At 35.9% G+C, this 23,919-nt stretch overlaps 1 protein-coding gene across 1 annotated transcript in view; it reads left to right on the forward strand.

Moving 5' to 3' along the window:
- Positions 1-6,075: 6,075 nt before the first annotated feature.
- Positions 6,076-23,919, forward strand: part of LOC107569006 (uncharacterized) — a 36,391-nt gene continuing 18,547 nt past the window's right edge. The window contains exons 1-3 of the mRNA XM_016255003.1: positions 6,076-6,145; positions 9,508-9,594; positions 14,610-14,730. Coding sequence (XP_016110489.1) covers positions 6,076-6,145; positions 9,508-9,594; positions 14,610-14,730 — 278 coding nt within the window. The remainder of the gene's footprint in view (positions 6,146-9,507; positions 9,595-14,609; positions 14,731-23,919) is intronic.

Here is a 23,919-nt window from a genome sequence, read left to right on the forward strand (position 1 = left end):
GTGGCGGACCCCTCTGCCTAGCCGCTGTCCTATCTAGCTGGTGTGGGGGGACTTGCCGGCTTCCGCAGGGTACTGGAGGGGGTCAGCAATAGTGGCGTTTTCCATACGGATCCCAATTCATCAGTCACGACTGACGTAATGTTGAACGTGACTGACTGAAAGGGAACGTCTCGGTTACTTGTGTAACCCTCGTTCCCTGAAGGAGGGAACGGAGACGTTACGTTCCGTCATACGAAAAACTGATGTGCGTTTGCACGCACTCTCTTTTTATACCCGCGCTTTATACATGCACGCCAACTGTCATTGGCTTGTTTAGTTTATACTCGAAGGTGATTGGGCTCTCGGGCGAGATCCCAATTCGTCAGTCACGACTGAAGTAACGTAGAACGTGACTGACTGAAAGGGAACCATGGTTATATAAGTAACCTGAGACTTTTTTTTTTTTTTTTGACAAAGTAATATAAATATATTTATTGTACATATAAAATATACATTTACACATAAAAGTCTGCATGCCTTACCTCTGCCTGTTCATTTATGAACTGCAGTAATGTTTTTTGTTTTTTTTTATTTAATCTATATATTATAAGAAAAAAATCTATATCCATGTGACCATTTTCCCAAATGTATTCCTTAAACACTGTCCTTTAATTAGATCAGACCTGATCAGTGGGCCTAGTCATAAATCCTAAATCTAATGCAGCCACAATTAACAGACCTGCCACATCAACTACCCATTAACTGTTGGATTAAGAACCAACAAGGAAACCGGAGGAAGTTGGGCAGATGTTGGGGGCTCTGGCGGCTTTTTCTCATGTACAAGCGAATGACGGAATGAACACAAAGATGAAACGTATCACCGTGAGGTCATGCTAGCCTTTCCTTCATTTTATTGATAATTGCACACAGCCCGGAAAAGGTCAGTAAAGAGCATGCAAGAAGAAAACAACTTGTGTAATTTGAATTAAAAGGCACAAATGAACATGAAACAAACATATTGCATATTATAACGCTAATCTATACCAACAAAGTGTCAAACACAGTATCTTCTTACTTAAATAAACTAATACCTAATGCATATACTGCTTTATCAGCACAATTTATTGGCCTGATGACTTTTCTGTGAAGCGGCTCTATAAAGTTCTCATCTCATGTGTTCTAAACCATATAAAAGGTTGAAGGAAATTAAATGGCAAAGCCTGCAGGATCAATAAACACATTGTTTGCCACTGTTCGCTCATCTGCTGAGAGCTGTCCTGCAGGGCTAGCCACAGGGCTAAACCGCTCACATGTATAATGAGTGAGACTTTTTCTAGGTTGTTAAATCCAGAAGACCTGTTTTTGAAAGAGAAAGCACTGACCAAATGTTCTGCTTAATTAAATTTAACATCCATTCATCCCCACGTGAGAAAAAAGGCTTTGACATAATAAAAAAAAAAGAGAGCGGAAAGCAAAAGATGAGAGATCATGAAAATTTACAGCATGATATTTCAGCTCATATTACGCTCTTTGCCTATTACGCTCGCCTTGTTGAGTTGTTACAAAGGTTTTAGCATTAGCGGGTGATTTTAAATCAAGTAAATGCAAAGAAATTGCTTTGTATTCATACAATGATCAGAGGAGTTCTATTTTCTGTGGAAGAAGGCATGCTTGGGATAAGATTTAGAAATCTAATTTTATTGATTCTGATTAATGATAATTGAGTAGGAAGGTGGGCCGTTTTGATTAAAGTGAGCTTGGTCTAGAATGTCATCCAGTAAGAGTAAGGAATTTCCCTCAAGCTAAAAAAACATTATTACAACCCGATTGCGATGAGAGTTAATTCCCTCTGCAATCACAAGACTTTCAATGCATGAGCCACTTCAGAGAAATGAAGTTGTTTTAGAGTTATATTTAATTTGCCTTCAATTAAGGATTCATCTATCAAAGCGAAACCTGTAAATTTGACAAAATGTAGGCTGGGGTAATTTAGTTTATTTGATTTAACGCTTCAAACAGGCTCTCTACAAGATTTCCCAGTTGAAAGCAAGATGCTTTGAGTTCAGTGGAAGTTACTGCTGGGAATGGCCTCAAAACTGTGTGTGTATATATATATATATATATATATATATATATATATATATATATATATATATATATATATATAAATATTTGTATTGGCTAATCCAATCATCTAGAACATCTATAAAGATTCAATTGGTGACAAAAAGGGAAAAAAATATTAATTCACTAAATACATTTAAAAAGAAAGAACTGATAGATAGATAGATAGATAGATAGATAGATAGATAGATAGATAGATAGATAGATAGATAGATAGATAGATAGATAGATAGATAGATAGATAGATTAGTGTATCATAACAATGAAATATATAAAAAAAAATACAATTAAGAATAAATAAAGACAAACAAACAAATAAATAAATAAATAATAGTTGTGGAAATGTGCTTCTAAAAAACATTCCTGATTTTGTTTTGTTTTGTTTTGAATGTGCTTAAACATAGCATTCCTAATATTAGATGTATTCTTTTTTTGTTTTGTTTTTGGTTTCTCACACAAATCACAAATCTTCCCTACCTTGAACACCAATGGATGTTCTATATAACAATTATGAAACAATAAAATCAAGGAAATTATGTAAGCAAACCATATAATGCACTCATACAGCTCATACACAATGAAGTCCATCAGAAAAAGCAATTTAAGACAGATTATAAAATGGAAAGCCAGAAACTGAAGAAGAGATATGATACACATAATAACATGCACTATTCATAAATCTGGCATGAATGGAGAGAACATAAACCCTTGTTGAAAAAGCTCATCACGTCTCAAGTAGAGCAGCATTTGAAATATGGTGATGCAGCATTGTGTTTGGGGATGCTTGTTTACAACAGGGACTGGGAAATTCATTGAGATAGAAGGAAGAATTGATGGATGCAGAAAAAAACCTGGAGGAAATAACGCTGCAGTCCCACGAGTGCATGCACTTGGAAAACGATTCATCTTCCAGCAGAGCAGCCACATACAGCTAAAGTCACTACGGAGTAAAATCAAAGAGGTTAACATCCTATACTGACCCAGTCAAATCCCACACCTCAGTCCAACTGATTGACCTCAGAAATTGTTGTTCATAAATAGTCCCCATCCAATTTACCAAAAGCAATTCTGTCACGACAAAAAAAAAAATATATATATATATATATAACCGGTGAGTAAATGCTACAGATGTTAATCAAAGATAGCTTTCATTATTATTATTGTTATTATTATTATTATTATTATTATTATTATTATTATTATTATTATTATTATTATATAGAGTCTGTAAGCAACCACATAAAAACTGCACCATACAAACAAATAAATACATACATTCAGGTATGATTTTAAATATGTTTCATAATATACAAAAACACAGCTAAAACGAATTGCTCATACAGATGTTCATGTCAAACATCTTCAGGATACAAATCAAATAAACACCCAAGGATTAAACTAAATATATTTAGCATAGATTTGAAATTGTGATTATATTTTTTAAATATATATTTTGAATATTTCAGTCATATATTACACTCTGAATCACATGTGCAATCAGTCCAATAGATGGTCGAGACGTCACGGGCGGGTGACGTAATGACCAGAAAGCTATAAAAGCATGTGCGGTGGAACCGGCGTCAGCTTTCTGTCAGTCAGCAAGCGCTCTGTGTGTTTGTGAGTCTTATTTAGTGTTGTTTGCCCAAAACCAAATAACTCCACTATGTCTAAAGCTCACACAAAGACTAAGCACTCAAAGGGCGAGAGCAAGCCGCATTACAGTCTGTGCATGGCTTGCTTGGGCATACATTGCGTACGATTCGCTCCCGGGAAGGCTCTCTTCGAGGAGGGAGCCTTCGCCAGCGTTCCTCGCTGTGCTGGCAACGCTTCTGCCGAGGTGGAGCGACGGCTGCACTTGTGGGGTTCGCAGATGGATCTGGTGGAGGGAATGGAGACGGGCGAGTCCCTATCTTCTTCCTCACCCACCAGATCCAGCGCCCAATCTCTGAGATCGGAAGCCCGCTCTGTGGTTACTTCCCCCCAGGTAGAGGGCTCGACACTCCGCCTGTCTTCCTCCGAGAAGGTTGACGTGGAGGGCGTCGATGAGGTTTCACCCCCTCAGTCGCCCCAGTATGAGGAACTAGTGGAGGTGGTTACTCGTGCCATGGCCAAGTTGAACATCGATTGGCCCGCCAAGAAACAGGCTGAGCAGCAGAAAAGCAAGTTTGATGAACGCTTTCTGCAGTCGAGGCTGACACCTCCATGCCAGAGCCTGCCTTTTTTCCCCGACCTCCACACCGAGGTGGAACGCCCCTCACGTTCGTCAGGTTCTATGGCCTAGATATGCAAGCTACTCTTCTGTTCTCTCGCCTTAGCTTCCACACTGGGCAGGGATTTGTAAGTCTGGCGGCGTGGGCATTCTCGTTCCCAAAGCGTTTTGACGCAGCTCGAGTTCCTGAAGGGGAACGTCTTCAGGTTACGCATGTAACCATGGTTCCCCCGAAGGGAACGAGATGCTGCGTCTCGGTGCCATACTTCCGGCATCCCTGTGAGCGCTTGCTTCATTCCTAGAAGCTGACGCCGGTTCCACCGCACATGCTTTTATAGCTTCCTAGTCATTACGCGCCCGTGACGTCTCGCCCATCTATTGGACTGATTACACATGTGATTCAGAGCGTGGTCACGCTGAAGGCATTCCCAAAGCGTAACCTGAACTGTCTATAGCTGGACATACTGTTTTTCCACGCAATTCTAAAAACATCCAAGTTCGTTTCTCTCCATTTGCGCTTAAGACTACGATTCTCAAACAGTTTGCAGCTTGAGCTTGAGACTCGAAATGAGCCAATATAGTGCCGGCATATTATGATTGTATGATGAACGTTGCCATCTCATTCAGCGATCCAGTTCCTCCAACAGTACACTGAACTGAGGAAACAGTTCGGACTCAGACCAAAGAACCGATGCGCTGCAAATATGAGCAGTCAATGCATATTTTACACTGGCAGATGCATTCTGAAACATTCATGACAGCATATGAGCCGACACTGCAAACACACACTCTCCTATGCAAAGAGTGTGCGTTCACACTTGTTTTCCTGTGTACAGCAGGAGACGTGCTTGAGGTGGTCTTAAGCATCTTGTGTTCATCGTTGTGTTGCAAGCTATAACCATTTGGTTTCCATCATGTGTTTACTTGAAAGGCAGTGTTTACATCAGGGCAGTTTATCTTATAGCTAATGTTTTTTTTCTCTCTTATGTGCTCACTTCTCTTGTCTAATCATGGACTCGATTCGATGACAGTCCATCAGATAAAACCCCTCAGCCCTGTTTACTCATCCTGGGTAAAAATTCACAAGGGTCCCAGGCAGAATATAAACAGTGGCTCTTACACAAGAGTGCTGGAATGTGTGGTATGACATTGGCCAGACAGAGTTGCTTCTGACCTTACAAAAAAAGACATATTTAGAATTAGCTCATATTTATCACTAACATTAACTGTAATATTTCATCTGAGGCATTTTGAAATACAGAAAGTTATAAGAACTAGAGTGTTACTTTTCGAGTGAATCCGAGTGAACAACCACTGTCAAAAACATGATCAAGTATCGTAATTGGTGGCAATGGATCTATGATCTACTTAGGCTTACAATGCTTTTGGGAAACGCAGCCCAGGTCATATTTCAGCCTAAATAAGGAAGAAAAATAAAATTATGTCGTGCTTTAAAAAAATAATAATAATTGACTATGTTAATTTTAGGAACATTAAGATTTTTTCCATGACATATAAGCACATGTTCTAAATTACCGTGTTCTACAGTCATATTACAGGATTTCTTTTTAAGTATTACAGTAACGTGAATGTAATGACCATCACAGAATAATGAGTAAAACATCAAAACAACAAATATGATAATAAGAAATTGAGGAAATGTGCTTAGCCGTTATTTTATTTTTTTATTTTATCTAGAAATATCTCCTGGACATGTTTTAATGAAATTCTCTCTTTTATTCTGTGAAGCACTTGAGGTTTGAATGAACAATATTCTCTCTTTTTTTTTCTCCTCCATACAGATCGCTGAACTCTACATTGATGACAAGAACTGTATCCTTTTCGATGAAGTATCAGCTCAGCCTCTCACACTAAATTGGGTAATGAACATAAAATAAAAATAAAAATGTATCTGCACAAATATGCATGTAGTGAAACTTCAGTTTGATATGTTATATTGTTTGTGCAAAGACGTGTTGTGTTATCGCAGGGCCTTTTCAGCTGGAGCTTCTTGAGTGTGGTCTTTTTCCTAAGAGGATTTGTGGGCACTTATCGTATGTCAGCTGAAAGAGCATCACAGCTAATTAACCTGCATAGAGCCAGCATGAGCGCCGCTGTCATTATTCATCTACGGACAGCCGTTAACAGCCAGGCTAGTGTTACGTGACATACATTCCCTCTTAAACCCGTGGCCTCTCAATTACTAAAGCATAGAGTTTAAACGGGTCCAAGGCTGGCAGTTTCAGCTCAAACGGGTAATTTACATGACCTAAGCCATTTAACCAAGATCATTCATGACCTCTTTTCCAATTAAAATCCAATTACACGTGAATTAATTTCAACATATTTGTGCTGATCTTAACCAGTATGCTAGTAAATAGTGGTGGCTAGGACTTGGTGATCTCTGTGTATTTACATAAAACCGAAATAATTGATGTAGATTTTATCTTTTAATGGAATAAGCTATTTAATTACATGCAAAACATTACTCTGTTTTATCAGTGCACAACAAGGGACATCAGAATAGGTGATTTGGGGAGCTCCGGATAAATTAAAGATGTGAAATCAAAGGTTAGCAAGGATTTTATCTTGAATGTTCTGCCCTTCCCTTATCCTTTAGGAGAATGTGAACCAGTGCTCATGCATAGCCTCTTTATCAGTAAAAGGAAGAATGATAAACTAAGGTGAAAACCCATATACTTAATTACTATGGCAATTATTGTTTTATGAATAACTTTTTGTTCCATATTGCATCTTATTTTGGCAGAATCGATCACATATATACACAGGAAAAGAGAATTTGATTGCCAAATGACCAACCACAGTCCACTTTAGAAATTTGAAATCAGTGATATACAAATTAACAAAGTGTCACTAAGATTTTTTTCATTAAAAAAACATAAATGCATTACATTGGAAATATTTATGTTAAATTGTAGTAATATTTCACGATATTACTGTTTTTACTGTATTTAAACAAAAACAATCTAAATAAATAAATAAATGCATCTTATCAACCCCACATTTTTGGTTTTGTAAATAGAAAGATTTGATGCTACAAACTTGCTAAATATAGTGTATGTTCTTTCTCCATAGCACTCATTGTAGAGAACAGTGAACTCAGTTATTTCTCAAAACCCACTTAAAAACATATTTTATGACACCAGGCTGTCATATCTCTTCAATTACATGTATGTAAATCAGATGGATTGAGTTCTTTGCTTAAGAAGGAGATGAAAGGAACAAAACATTCATCCTGTACTCATTTTCTGACTGGAAGTCGATACAATAGCTGTGATCATACTGTGATTGACACTTCTGAGCCGGCAAGATCAACGAGGAACACAAATGTAGAAATTGCTTTCACAGGCATGCTGAGATAGATGGATATATACATGCCAAGCAGAAGGACACAGTTACTATATTTATTTGTTGATAAAGTGCTGCATCCATTTTTCCTCTAAAGCACCAGAGCTGGTATAGTGATTATTAATGCACACATCTGCTTTGCAAATGCAATGCATTAAGAAAGATTTCCGAGCACTCTGTATTCCTAAAACTAGCATGCATAACTTAGTTTTAGATGCTGCTCTTTAAAATTGCTGTGCTGCATATCTGAGATTTGAAGCTGCATAATTGACAAATATAATTTAGTCATACTGTATACAGGGAATGCAAAAAATATATATATTTGGACGCTTCAGCCAAAATCAAATATGTGTCAATGTGTTAGGTAATAAAATATTGATATATTCACTAAAAATATTGATATATTCACTATATTCACTAAAAATCACAGAAAGAAGATTTTTCTTTTATAGAGAAAAAAAAAGCTCAGAAAGGGTATTTCATATATAATATTGCATTTCAAATATAAAACTCAATTGAATCTACATATACAATGCTTTCCACAGGATTATTAAAGTTAAACTAGATCTTATACCATAAAAGATATGTTGCTAAAAAATTTAAAATTAATAAAAAGAAATAAAATGAAATATAACGCCTTAAATAAAATATCACAGGAACCTAAATTTTTTTCATATCAACTTCAAATTTGGAACATAACTTCTTTAGACATAAGGCTTTAATTTTATACCAATTTTAGAGTAAAACCTGTTATGTAAAATATTTATTATATATCAAATATAATACAATTATTATAGTGCATTTTCTTTACAGTAAATTGATACTTTAATTTTTTGAAAACATTCCACTTTTGCAATAATCTGCTGATTTTCATCTTTAAAAAGAGACCAACCATAGGTCTGTATTCCAAAGTGTTCATAAATTACAATAATTTAAGTTTGGATAGTGCACTTTCATGCCTATTTAAAAAAATGGGGGGTGACAGTTAAGGGGTTCATGTTGGCTTTTTTTTTTTTTTAAGCATACTTAATATTTGTGGAAATCATGGTAAATTTTTTTCAGGATTCTTTGAAAAATAGAAAATCCAGAAGGACAGCGTTTATTTAAAATAGGAATCTTTACTGTCACTTTTGATATATTTAATGCATTCATTCTGTATATAAGTATTCATTTATTTCATAAATAAATGTAACTGACCCCAAACCTAATGGTAGCAGATATAACCATCATTTTTTGACTTTTTGTTTGTTTGTTAGTTTAATAAAATTAGTAGCTAAAGCATACAGTATTTGTCACGTTTCACATTCTAACAAGAGGTCCAGCTGTACTTTATGATACCAAAATAGAAACATCAGCAAGTTCCTGCCCATACAAATAACAAATCCTGCCTTTATCTAGGTCATTCATGGCTATTTTAAGAACTTTTTCCTTGCTGGTCAGGTTTTTGTAATGACAGTTGTTAAGAGCAAATATTATCTTCTTACACTGAGATTGTAATGGCATGCCTTTGAAAACATTGAACAAACTTTTTAGTCACTATTTATAGAACAGCCACAAGCTTTGTGTCTTTCTACAGAGCTAAAAAGAGAACGTGACACTAACCAATCAAAATATCACACAGGCCTTGAGCTAGAATAGTGATTTTATGTTTGACTGTTTAGGCGATACATTAAAGGTTCAGTGGACACCAGTGTTTTATATTGTCTTATGTGATGCTAACAGCTGAAGAAATCAGGATTTCACTGAGCTTGAGTAATTGGGCGATGTGTGACAAGAGACTATTCCTGGTGACAAGCATGTCTAGTCCTTCACCCGTATAAAATCAGATGGGAAAGCTCTGCAGTTTATTCAGGCGGAGAAGATGTTCTACGAAGTGGCATTGATCGAGCTCACCTCGCTACAGGCCAGCACAGGCAAGTCCACTTTTTATGGATTTACTTAAATGCTTCTTTTATGGTGCTGTTGAGTGGACATGTGACTCTTTGATCAGAATATATCATAATATGTAGACATTTTCATCATAGCTGTATACAATAATGTACTTAGGCAACATCACACAAACAAGACATTCAGAAAAGCAGCATGATTCAGAGAGTTTGTTTTATACATCTGCTTTTATACAGTGGTGCAACAAAGTTAATAGTGAGTAAATCGAGTGTTCTGGCATGAAACTCTAGATGGCACAGTCCGATAGGTCAAACTCAATCTGACATAATGACATCATTATCATATGAAACAGCTGATTGGTTCTTTTTGTATCAGCAGCTTGCTGCTCAACATTCAAATACTTGGCTAGTGCATGCTGTAGCCGTTGCAGTGTGCTTCAGAAACCCTCCACCTTCCCCAGCTCCACCTGTATAGATCTGCTACGGGGTGATTCATGTATGCTATATGTGGTTATTGTATATATGTTATATGTGCAGCAGCAGTATTACTTACATGCTCACAGCAGCATGTTGTGGATGTATTGGCAGAAGCAAGTATCGGTACTTGCTCTGCCGCAGCAGCAGCAGTGTTGCAGATCTGTTCCGCCAAGACCAAACACAGTAACACTGTCATGTACATTGCTATGCCAATCCCTCCAAGAGTTGTCATGACAGAACTTACATTTCTGTTATTTTGTGTATTTTTGCTCAGTCAGTGAAAACGTTCCAAACAACTCATCAACCTAGTAAAACAGTACTGTTCTTTCATTACAGAATGAGTCTGTGTTTATGAACAAATCGGTTCAGTGATTGATTCAATGGCTTACTCATAAAGATAGTAACTGCATTCCAATCGACCGCAAGTACCCTGTGAAGTAGTCTAGAGTTTTCTGCCATCTTAAGCTTGGAATACACTACACGTTTTTTTGCCCCAGTTTTTGCCCGATTTACTTGTCTGGAGAAGTTGACACTAGTTGTTGATTTGAGTTGACAGATTTCATAGAAAATCGCACAATGTACGTACGATGGTCACATACTCCGACCATCATATTTAGCTTCAGACTTCAGGATATTCAGAACAAAGTTTTCAGCCGAATTTAGAACACACATTGTTTTCATTTGTCATGTGTCTCCTAGCAGCAAGGCACACATTTGTGTGTGAGTTTATTGTAATCGGAACAACTTGAAAATCTGGTAGTGTGCAATCCTCAGTCGTGTAGTGTATGATGTCCAGTTTTCCTTTGTCACTATTTACAAAGTCAGTAAGTGTATGCTGCCTAGTGTTTTAAAAATCTGTTCAACGAACAGATAGCCTTTAAGCAAAATTCCAATGAGTAGGGGACATAAATGTTCAGTTTAAAGGGCTCCACAAATGGCATAAAATGGCTCTGTCATTGAGTTAAATTTGTCAGATATGTTTTTCACATGGTTGTTCGCCAGTAAAAAGAGTAGAAAATGTGACAGGTGCAGTGTAGAAATCATGTTTAAAGGGGTAGTTCACCCAAAATGAAAATGTCCCCATGATTTACTCATCCTCGAGCCATCCTAGGTGTATATAAATTTCCTTTATCAGATGAATACAATTGGAGTTATATTAAAAATGCCCTGGCTTTTCCAAGCTTTATAATGGCAGTGACTGGGAGGTTGAGATTTTGAAGCCCAAAAAAGTGTGTCCATCCATGATAAAAAGTGCTCCGCATGGTTCCGGGGGGTTAATAAATGCCTTCTGAAGTGAACTGATGCGTTTGTGTAAGAAAAATATCCTTATTTAAAACTTTACACAGTGGCACTCCAGCGGATGATGTATAGCAGGTGTATCGTAAGCATTATAGCTCAGGTTGCGCAGTTTCTCTATATAACAATGCAGATACATTTATGTACAGAGGTCTGTATAAAGGTGTTTATTGTGTTTAAACTAGTTTGAAGACAATATATTTGGCAGGTTGCTGTGAGTGATAAAAGTAATGAAAAAGCCTTTATATTGAGATGGTTTGGTCATGTTTTATATCAATTATAGTGTAAATTATAACATCAGGTACATTTGGAATACTCCAAATTCATTATCATTAGAATGAAGTTGAGAACAAATGCATGTACTTGCATGCATATGATTAATTAGGCTGCAATATGTAAGCAAGTTTTCCTGTGCAGACGAATACTAAATAATCCACAAAAGTATTAGTGAATGAGACCCAGTAACGTACTGACATATCAATGTAGTCGGCATACTAAAAAGCATCGCTGTCCATTCCTATCCTTAGTTCCTTGACAAAAGTGTGACAATTCGACCTCTGGCAAACATTGGCACAAATTTGCCACAGATTAACCACAAGTTTGCAGCAAATGAATGGCAAAGGTTCAAGCCTTGTTCCACAAACCACTGAAAATTTTCGCAACAAACCTGTCCCCAAGATCCTGTTGGAGAGCAGTAATATATTTAACAAAGGTTCATCTTTATTTGCCCTGAGATGCACCAGTATTTATGGATGAAGGAGACCCATCGATCTCCTTCCATACAGTGGATGTCTGCCATTCTCCTGGCTGTCTGCATGCTGCTGAGGCAGCATAGATCTCTAGCATGGGCAGAGTACAGGAGCCTAAGGAGATATATGACCACGCTATACATTACCTCATTAAAGAGCTGTTGAGTACCCTGGAAACGTTGCCTGATTCAGCGTTTTGGGCCCATGCTGCTTTGATTTCCTCCCTCTGGCCTAAACCATGCTCAGTTCCCATCATGCCCTCAGGATACACCAAACTGAAGATTTCTGTGTATATTCAGTGAAATGGTGTCTGCTGCATTCAACAGATGTATTGGTCTTGTTTGGCTTTGAATACATAAGTGTGTTTCTTAAGGGGCGTTTTGCATTCCATTGCGCTAATTTGCCATTGTTTTTCTATGTAAACATGCACTAGATTAATATATATAATATATAATAAAAATATATATAAAGCTTGCCATTTTACAAATATATATACTGTATATATATATATATATATATATATATATATATATGTTTGTAAAATGGCACAGCTTTTTAAATATCTGAAAGTACACTCTTAACATTAGTCAGTCAAGCATTATAGTATGATAATCAAGTATTATTTAATAATAGAAGTTTAGTAATTAGAATTAAAACTTTGTAACCATGTATGAATGCAAATTAGTCATTTTAACTGAACTTAAGACTGGTGCTGGTGCTTTTTTTGGTCATTCAGTGTCCCTGTAAAAAAATTGGAAAAAACTAACAATAATACTGATAAGATAGTATTATTATTATGCAAATTCTACTTATAAGAACAATATAAAACGCACCAAGGATTAACGAGCTGCTGGATTCATGAATATTAATCAGGTTGTGTGCGTTCGCTCGAACTGATTTGCTGAAATCAATACAGGGACATTAATAGGTGAGCACCCAGCCTCGCATAAAACCATGTCTGCATTTGTGATCGGAGAAATGACAAACAACTAGTGCTACTCTACACTGCTCTAAACTTGCGTTTGAATCATCAGTGGCAAATCCTTTAAATAGCCGGCATTGTAGTCTAGGATCAGGAAACAGTCCTCCATAAAATGTGCTGCACACATCTGAATATTTGGGTTGAACTGTTCTGGAACAGTGTTATAAATACAACTTAACCACTGATTTCTAGTCGTGTCCTCTTTTGGAAGGCCAAACAAAGTAGTTTTGCTTTTACAACAAAATACACGACGGGCTAGAGTGAGCGGAGGCCAGGCTAAAGTGAGCGGCGTTCGGCAGGCTTGCGGCAACCACATGTGACGACCCTGGGCTGGACTCTGCTTCGTCCACAGTGAAAGCCGATCCGGTGATCCACAGCGCAAAGTTGATGTATTTCCTCAGCGACCAGCACGGATCAGCTCTAGGCATGACGAAGCGGATATCGTCCTCTTTTGGAAGGCCAAACAAAGTAGTTTCTCTTTCACAATGAAACACACAGTGTCTTCACGACATGGCGGCAGCGGCAACAATACTACAGCGAGAATAAAAGTTACGCCTTCTTTCTTTGCGTGAACATTTGAGCAGCGTTATGCAAATCTTCCCACATCGTGACGTAGACATGTGGGGTCGTGTTAGAACGAGCCGTTTTAGGTAGGCGTGGCTGAGTCTTAACTTTTATAAAGAATATCTCTTTGGATTTGAGACTTTAGTCTTTGCAACTTTACAGATCTTCTTTATGCACCAAGAGCTTGTAACACTTCAAAGAGAAAGGAAAAATTTAAATCGCATCATATGACCCTTTTAATAAAGTACTAGTGCACCCAAAAATGAATCAGTTACTTGCCCTCATGTCATGGCAAACCCGTGTGACTTTTATTTTTTTTCATGGAACACAAAAGGAGACAAAGATATGACTCAGCAGAACCATTAATTCACGCATCAGACATCACTATTTCTGGGACTCACTGAGTGTTCCAGGGAGAGATAGCGGATGTCATGATTTCAGTAACAATGACGTCAATTTCTGTCTCTTCCTCACACAGAATAATTGTTTGGCTCCAGAAGATTTGGAATTTGCTTTTCTTTTTGTAACTTTAGAGAATTTTGATAGTTGAAGAATGGCCAGTAGAAAACGTCACTTTTTGTGTTCAGTTGAAGAAAGAAAGTCATGCTAGTTCAGAACAACATGAAGATGAAAGAAAATGAGAAAGGAATTGCTCTTTATTAAGCTAGATTTCAGAAAAAAATCAGGTCTTCATTGGTAGTCAGGCAGACAATATAATTGTTTTCTTTGGAATTGTTTTTGAATGGTCAAAGCTGCTGGTTCCAGCTGGTCTTCCTTAGCTTCTGTTTTTCATACGTCTCATTTCCTTGTAAGAGCATTTGAATCTGTGGGTGTGGTGGCAGCGATCGGCCGTCTCTCCTCTCACACCCTCCCTCCCTCTCTGTCTTTTTCACTCTTGTCACAGTCTTGTTGTCTCTGTACGTGTGAGTCTCTGTGAGTGCTGTGAGGTTTCTGACAGACTTTGTGTGAATCAGGGTCTCAGGAAGACGGAACATTGGGAACGTCAGGATGTCTGTCTCAAGAGGAGTTAACAGAACAGGCTTCACAGGCCCAGGATCTTGAGAGACTGGCTCAGCTCTGCATCATGAGCAAAAGGTAGGAGACTAAACTGACTGTGAAAATGATACTGCATATACACAGCATGCTAGATTGATTTTAGCAGACTAATTATGACAAAATTGGCATGCCAAATCTAGTAAGTAAGAGTAATTTCCGTGAAGCATGTGTATTAATAGAGGGAATTTAATGAGCACTAATAGTCTAGTTGCATGACTTCAGAAGATGCATTCTTACACAATTTGGCACAGAATTACATATTTAGTCATTTTATTTGTGCTGACTGTCCACACTTAAATGTCTTGTTTATGTCTCACTCAAGAAATACTTGACTGCTGCTGTAGAAACTTTTCTTTAAATATAAACAAATACAAAAAAAAATTAATCTGCATTTTTGAAGAGTGAATTGTTTCATATGGTAACATTCAACGTAACTGGGTTTTATTAAAGTGAAATATTTTTTAATTATTTTTAAAAATATGGGCAGAATTTCTACCTGATTTGACCCTTTAAGTACTATAAAAAATATTGTAAAGAAAAATATTATAATATAAATATAAGACCTTTTAAATGTAATATAACTTATCTGATTTGAATTGAATTTAACTGAATTATTGAATTATTTAATATTATTTGTTGAATTTGAATGTTATATTGTGTGGGTGTATATATTTTATTTTATATATATTATACTGTACATAAATATATACAGTTTAACATAAATTTCAAATAACATTCCATAGTGTCAGTTATTATAAGCAGATTCTACCTGATTTGACTTTAAAAAAAAATATATATATGGTGCATGTACGTACATATATATATATATATATATATATATGTGTGTGTATATGTGTGTGTGTATTTTTAAGGGTCAAATCAAATAGAAGTTATAAGAAATACAGGTCTGGAAACAACTTCATAACTTTTAGAGTCGTATGATTTGGTTAATGTTATTGGAGTGCAGTTAATATTCTGGGATTTAAATAACATTTTAGTTATGCTGCATTAGGAATCCCCTATTATACTGAGTTAAGTGAGCGCCCATAGGGAGAGAGGAAGAGAAAGGTGACTTGTGTTATGTGAGTCTCAAGGTTTCAAATGTTACTGGGACACTCTGAGTGAGGTGTCCTCTTTCCTCCAGGGGCTTAACATGATGAGGCTCTCTTTTGCAAGGCCACTAGCACATACGCTTGAGGACATGTATGACCCCCATTTGGCACTGGTTGGGGACTTAAAGCATTTAACCTGATTGTCCCAGGCTAGGAGACAGCTTGCTGGTTCCGCAAAAGAGAGGATGACATTAAACTTGAATGAGAACGAGATTGTTTTATTGCTGCCCCAATAAGATAATGTTTCACAGGACAATGAATTGTGGGGGTATCCACACCATTTGTATGTAATCTCTTAAACTCTTTGGGTTGAGTAACTGTTGAAACCTGAACAGAGTAGATCTTCAAGATCTACTGGTCAACTAGGACAGCCGTCATGGTTGAAGTTGTAGGTATTTCAGCTTAAAAACACCCAAAATACTAAGCCAGCTCACATAACCTCATTATGTCTCCAATTATGAAGTAATATCATCTAAAGGGTCAATGTCATGACACTTATTTATTGACCTGTTAGTTGGACCACATGACTTTGTTAGTAAGAAATCATATTCATATTTAGAGGGGTATAAAGCTAAAAAAGTGTCCTAACAAAACAGTTCTGATCAACTGTTCTGATATCATAATGAAGAAATAAATACTAAAATAAATAAATAAATAATAGAATGAAATTCTTGAACAGAAAACCTTATGAAGTGTTTTGGCATAATAATGTTACGATTATTTCTTAGAATAATGAAACAATCAATAACAAATAAATACCCTCATTACTTGTAGGTCAGTAAGTAAGTCTCTATAAATAGTATTAAAACATGACAATTCTCTTACAATTTTTAGTTCAGGTTGTAAAATGTCATGTGGTGTGACTCTCCAAATATGTAAGGATAATTATGCTACATGGTACATGTATTCGTACCGAAAATATTTGGTACAAGTCGTTCGGTTCGGTACGCATGTGTACCAAACAAATTATTAAATTTTTTCAGGAAATTCAAACAATAAATGCAAAAATTGTTGACGCTCTTTGATGTGGCACAGCATCAATCGCTGTATAAATGCACAGATCGCTGTATAAATGCCTCAGCTCTAACGGCAGCATGGAGCGCGATCATCCCTTCCTCTTTACTACTACTTTTACAATAAATAAACATGAATGAATAAATCATGCCTCGCTTAATCAGTGTTTCAGTTGCGGAAAGACGCCATTAAAACAGCTTGCAAACAAAATGTCTCGCAGCATTGCATTTCATTCGCATTTCTAGACAATGAAGTCTAGAGAAGAGCATTTTGAGAAATATTAAACTAGATAGCCTACATATATTAGATTATATTTTACTTTACCTGTTAGTGATGTGATGTCTTGATTATTTAATGTATGTTTTAAATAAATATTTTATGACACAAGTTATGACAGTAAATTATTATATTTCAACAACAAATAGAAATTGTATCTTATAATTTAGAAGTTAATTTAAAAACTGCATCATATGCCATTTACATCTTTGCATACAAATTTTTTATTTGAGTGTTCATTATTATAGTTAAAAATAAATAGTAATTGAATTTAAGTTTGGGCTCTGTTGTTAATTGCAACCTTATACAGTAGTAATGTAAAAGGGCTTCTTATAGTTTAAAGGAGAAGCTGAGATAGATTTTTACCTGTAAGAACATTTTAATTATTGAATTTAGTTTTTTTTACCTCCTGTACCGAAACCATACCAAACCGTAACGTACGTACCAAACATTCATGTTTGTGTAACGTTACACCCCTAATGTTTGTCTGTGTATATATATATATATATATATAAACAAACTAGAACTTTTTTTTATTGTGGACAGTAAACACTGTTACATCATTGACTCTTAAATCAATACATCATGTGCTTTTTTTGTCCTAATAACTCAAAATGTGGTTGTATTTATTTTCAAGGTAACAAATACATTTACTTTTAAAGGTCTGTTAATTATGACACAAAATGCAGCTCAAGCCCTATGGAGTGAATAGGAAGTGGCTCTGCCTTTTGAATCTTTCAGTGTCGGGGCAGGAAGTGCTCTTGTAGCTGTGAGCTTTGCCATGTTGTGTCTGATCAAATGTCCTCTGAGGACAATCCAAAACAGTGCAAACCAACACCTAGTCATTATTAATTAATGCAGAGCCATAATAACCATGCTGACATATGTATTGGCTTTGAAAACATGCTTTGGACATTCAAGAGAGAAGTATGGAAGAGTATAAAAACATGACATTCAGAACATTAAGAATATGTGAATGATTCAATATTAAATTCCCTTTCTATATCCAAAAAAAGCTAAATAATGTACAATACAAGTAATTTTACCAAACAATAATGATGCAATCAAGATCATGTAGTGCTAAATGATCAAATGAGGAACAATTTCCATCCCAAATCCCTAGGAAATTTCTCAATATACACCCTGAGGGTAAACTCTTCACACACATGCCAGGAGTTCCAGCCAAAAAGGAGCGCGTACCATATCTCTGGCACGAGCTCCAGTAGGAATCACAGCACACGTGTTCCAGGATTTGTTGTGACGGGTGCTGTAATGGATCCGTATGCCTCAGAGAGCCTGACTGAGGTGGGCTATTGCTGTGGCTTTCTGTGTCTGTGCTTAAATAAAGCAAAGGTGCAGGCTAGTGGGATCAAATGGAGCTTAATGCCTATGTGCTCTACTTTTTTTAAACAACCACTTCCCGATACTATTTGTAAATGTGTTAAAAAATATATATATACTTTGAAGAACAGAATCTACATGGATAAAATATGCTATAGACTGTGAGTCACAGAGGATTTAGATAAAGGATGCACATTGTTTGCACATCTTCGGTGCCGGCGTAGGTCTTCATGCATGTCTCTGTTATTTAAATTTGTCTGTATTTGCTTTATACATAGCCTAGGGCTTCTGTAACAGATGCTCAAATGTACTGAACCCTATGAGTCATGTGTTTACCATGTGATGACTTACAGGAAGAGGGCATAATTACTCCTCATGCTATTTATATAGCATGCATTATATACTCCACACAGTCCATTTGACTTTTAGCATTCTTTAAAAAAATACTTATTATGGGAATACTGTACTTTAAACAAATAATCTAATGTTTTCAGATACTTACAGTGCTGCCTGTTAATTGCAATGAAATATAGTATTATAAATTAAATTTAGATTAAATGCAATTAGCTGAATTGCGTTTTTTATAATTGTGCAATTTTATAATTACTTCTATTTTGAAACATGGTTAAACTGCTGAAAGTATTGACTGGCATTTGTGGTAAACTAAGATATAGGCCTCCTTTAATCTAATTTTTCTTGGAACTTGTATGTCATGTATTTACAGTAAGGTCTAACTTTTTCTTGGAAATGGCATAAAGGTTTTTTTGTTGTTGTTGTTGTTGTTTTTACAAAATTATAAAAGTTTTCTAAGGCCTTTGAAAAACAAACTAGAACTTTTTTTTATTGTGGACAGTAAACACTGTTACATCATTGACTCTTAAATCAATATATCATGTGCTTTTTTTGTCCTAATAACTCAAAATGTGGTTGTATTTATTTTCAAGGTAACAAATACATTTACTTTTAAAGGTCTGTTAATTATGACACAAAATGCAGCTCAAGCCCTATGGAGTGAATAGGAAGTGGCTCTGCCTTTTGAATCTTTCAGTGTCGGGGCAGGAAGTGCTCTTGTAGCTGAGAGCTTTGCCATGTTGTGTCTGATCAAATGTCCTCTGAGGACAATCCAAAACAGTGCAAACCAACACCTAATCATTATTAATTAATGCAGAGCCATAATAACCATGCTGACATATGTATTGGCTTTGAAAACATGCTTTGGACATTCAAGAGAGAAGTATGGAAGAGTATAAAAACATGACATTCAGAACATTAAGAATATGTGAATGATTCAATATTAAATTCCCTTCCTATATCCAAAAAAGCTAAATAATGTACAATACAAGTAATTTTACCAAACAATAATGATGCAATCAAGATCATGTAGTGCTAAATGATCACATGAGGAAAAATTTCCATTCCAAATCCCTAGGAAATTTCTCAATATACACCCTGAGGGCAAACTCTTCACACACATGCCAGGAGTTCCAGCCAAAAAGGAGAGCGTATCATATCTCTGGCACGAGCTCCAGTAGGAATCACAGCACACGTGTTCCAGGATTTGTTGTGACGGGTGCTGTAATGGATCTGTATGCCTCAGAGAGCCTGACTGAGGTGGGCTATTGCTGTGGCTTTCTGTATCTGTGCTTAAATAAAGCAAAGGTGCAGGCCAGTGGGATCAAATGGAGCTTAATGCCTATGTTCTCTACTTTTTTTAAACAACCACTTCCCGATACTATTTGTAAATGTGTTAAAAAAAATATATACTTTGAAGAACAGAATCTACATGGATAAAATATGCTATAGACTGTGAGTCACAGAGGATTTAGATAAAGGATGCACATTGTTTGCACATCTTCGGTGCCGGCGTAGTTCTTCATGCATGTCTCTGTTATTTAAATTCGTCTGTATTTGCTTTATACATAGCCTAGGGCTTCTGTAACAGATGCTCAAATGTACTGAACCCTATGAGTCATGCGTTTAGCATGTGATGACTTACAGGAAGAGGGCATAATTACTCCTCATGCTATTTATATAGCATGCATTATATACTCCACACAGTCCATTTGACTTTTAGCATTCTTTAAAAAAATACTTATTATGGGAATACTGTACTTTAAACAAATAATCTAATGTTTTCAGATACTTACAGTGCTGCCTGTTAATGAAATGAAATATAGTATTATAAAATGTATTATAGTTTAAATTTAGATTAAATGCAATTAGCTGAATTGCATTTTTTATAATTGTGCAATTTTATAATTACTTCTATTTTGAAACATGGTTAAACTGCTGAAAGTATTGACAGGCATTTGTGGTAAACTAAGATGTAGGCCTCCTTTAATCTAATTTTTCTTGGAACTTGTATGTCATGTATTTACAGTAAGGTCTATATACTGTATATTTGGACACAGGCACAATTTTTTTTTATTTTAGCTGCTGACCAAAACATGTTCAAGTTATATATGTGATTAATGTGCACACTCTGATCTTTAATTTGAGGGTATTCTCAACAAAATTGGAGGAAAGGTTAAGGAATTACAGCTCTTTAATATGTACCTCCCCCCTTTTTCAAGGGACCATAAGTAATTGGGCAATTGACTCAAAAGCTGTTTCATGGACAGGCGTGGGCTATTCTTTCATTATTTCTACATCAATTAAGCAGGTCTGGAGTTGATTCTAAGTGTGCCATTTACATTTGGAAGCTGTTGCTGTGAACCTACATCATGTGGTCAAAGGATCTCTCCATACAAGTGAAACAGACAATTGTTAGGCTTCAAAAACAAAATAAATCCATCAGAGAGATAGCAGGAACCTTAGGAGTGGCCAAATCAACAGTTTGGTACATTCTGAGAGGCCAAATCACCAGTTTGGTACATTCTGAGAAAAAAAGAATGCACTGGTGAGCTCAGCAACATAAAAAGGCCTGGACTTCCACGGAGGACAACAGTGGTGGATGATCGGAGAATCCTCTTCATGGTAAAGAAAAACGCTTTCACAACATCCAGCCAAGAGAAGAACACTCTCCAGGAGGTACAGTAGATGTGTCTCTGTCAAAGTCTACTATCAAGAGAAGACTTCACCAGAGCAAATACAGAGGGTTCACCACAAGGTGCAAACAATGCCAGTTTAGACATCTAAAAAGCCAGACCACTTCTGGAAAAGCATTCTTTGGATGGCTTAAATTAAGATCAACCTGTACCAGAATGATGGGAAGAAAAAAGTATGGAGAAGGCTTGGAACAGCTCATGATCCAAAACATACAACATCATCTGTGAAACATAAACATGGTGGAGCAGTGTGATGGCTTGAGCATGCATGGCTTCCAGTGGCACTAGGTTACTGGTGTTTAGTGAAGACGTGACAGAAGACAGAAGCAGCCGGATGAATTCGGAAGTGTATAGGGATATATTCTCTGCCCAGATTCAGTCAAATGGAGCAAAGTTGATTGGGCAGCGCTTCATAGTATGAATGGACGATGACCCAAAACATACAGCAAAAACAACCCAGGAGTTTTTGAAGGTAAAAAGTGGAATATTCTGCAATGGCCAAGTCAATCTCCTGATCTCAACCCGATTGAGCTGCATTTCACTTGCTGAAGACAAAACTAAAGACAAAAAGACCCACAAACAAACAACAACTGAATTCAGCTGCAGTAAAGGTCTAGTGATGTCCATGAGTTCCAGACTTAAGCCAGTCATTGCCTGCAAAGGATTCTCAACAAAATATAAAAAATGGAACATTTTATTTATGATTATATTTATTTGTCCAATTACATTTGAGCCCCTGAAAAATGGGGGGACTGTTTATAAAAATGGTTGTAATTCCTAAGCATTTTATTTTATATTTTTGTTCAACCCTTTGAAGCTTAAAGTCTGCACTTCTATTTCATCTTGATTGTTTTATTTTTAATTCTGTTCTGGTGGCATACAAAGCCGAAATTATGACAAATGTGCCAGTGTCCAAATATATATGGAGCTAACTGTAAATGTATTTATAATTATGAAGTTGAAATGTTGTACATAAAAAATATATTACATTTAAATATAATATCAAATTAAATTAAATTATAGATAATAAATAAAATTTCAATAATAATCAAGTACTTAACATGTGCAACGCATCAAAATAAATGTACTTATTTAAAGTACAACAAAAGATTATAAAAATGATTTAAAATTTACTTTAAATTAGACTTTTTGATTTGACATAATTACAGAGTGCACTTTTTAAAAACTAAAGTGTATTAAGAAACATAGTTATGAAACTGTGCTCTCTGTATACTCCATTTTATTTTAAGTGGCCTTTTATTTATATTTATATATACAGTATATATTATTTAATAATTTTATTTTTAAATAATACTTTTAATAATTTTCAGTACACTACAAGTGCATGTTCAAAACAATTAAGTGCACTTCCTTTTCACAAGGGTATAGTATGCAACATTAACCATAAAACAAGTTTTGAATTATGAACAAGAGCATGCTGTATACTGTATCCCACAATGCAACATCCTGGCCTTCCATTGCCACTATGATGAAGTGATATGTTTTTACACAAAATTGGATTAAAACATAAAATAATATTTTTTTACATTTCTTTCTTTCTTTATTTTAAGTCGTTGCAAGCTTTTTATCATTTGCTTATTGGAAATTATTACAATGTAACATACTTGCATGATTGAGTGTATTAAACTAGCATTTTGCCGTGTTTTTTCACGTACTTTTTAAACACAGTAGGCAGTATATTGTATATACTGCACAGTTAGCAGTATGCCAGCATTCCTTTTTGAATTCAGACAAGGTGACAGTGCTCTCTGTCAAGGGTTTCTCCCGTGTCAAGAGAGTAGTTATATAAGGTTTTATAGCGGGTCTCATTCACACTTCCTTTTATAACTACTCATCTGCTGTAATAAGTTTTGATTAGCAAATAAACTTGATACTAAGCCGATAGTTATGTCCTAACATGCTTTACTGTGCTGACTCATACTTACATACAGGAAGTATTATGGGTTTTGCTTTGATCTCCTCTTATATATTCCATTAGATGGACTGTTATTGCTATTGCTCACAAAACACATATCAATATTAACGATCCGTCTAATATATTATGTTGAAATATGTGATATTATACTAGACCCGCTCTGCAAATACATGCTTATTCTCTCACTCTTTATTACTATGGTAATAGAAAAAGGTCAACCGAGTCCTGAAGGCATAATCAATGATATAGATTTGCTGATCAATGATAGACAACATGTGCATGAATCTCTCTCCCATGTGCAGTAAACAGACAGACACATTCTCAGTAATGTTCAGACTACACACTTCCATTTGTGTTTCCATGTTATGTATGTACACTACGCATTGTATATGCATGAAACAACCCGAAAGGAATATTGTATCCCACAATGTGACCTCTAGAAATAATATCAGTTGTGATTTTCTTTTTTAAACATTTAATTTATAATAACATTTATTAACAT

The sequence above is a fragment of the Sinocyclocheilus grahami genome, unplaced genomic scaffold (genome assembly GCF_001515645.1).
Source record: "Sinocyclocheilus grahami isolate Dianchi unplaced genomic scaffold, SAMN03320097.WGS_v1.1 scaffold1302.1, whole genome shotgun sequence".
Classification (NCBI taxonomy): domain Eukaryota; kingdom Metazoa; phylum Chordata; class Actinopteri; order Cypriniformes; family Cyprinidae; genus Sinocyclocheilus; species Sinocyclocheilus grahami.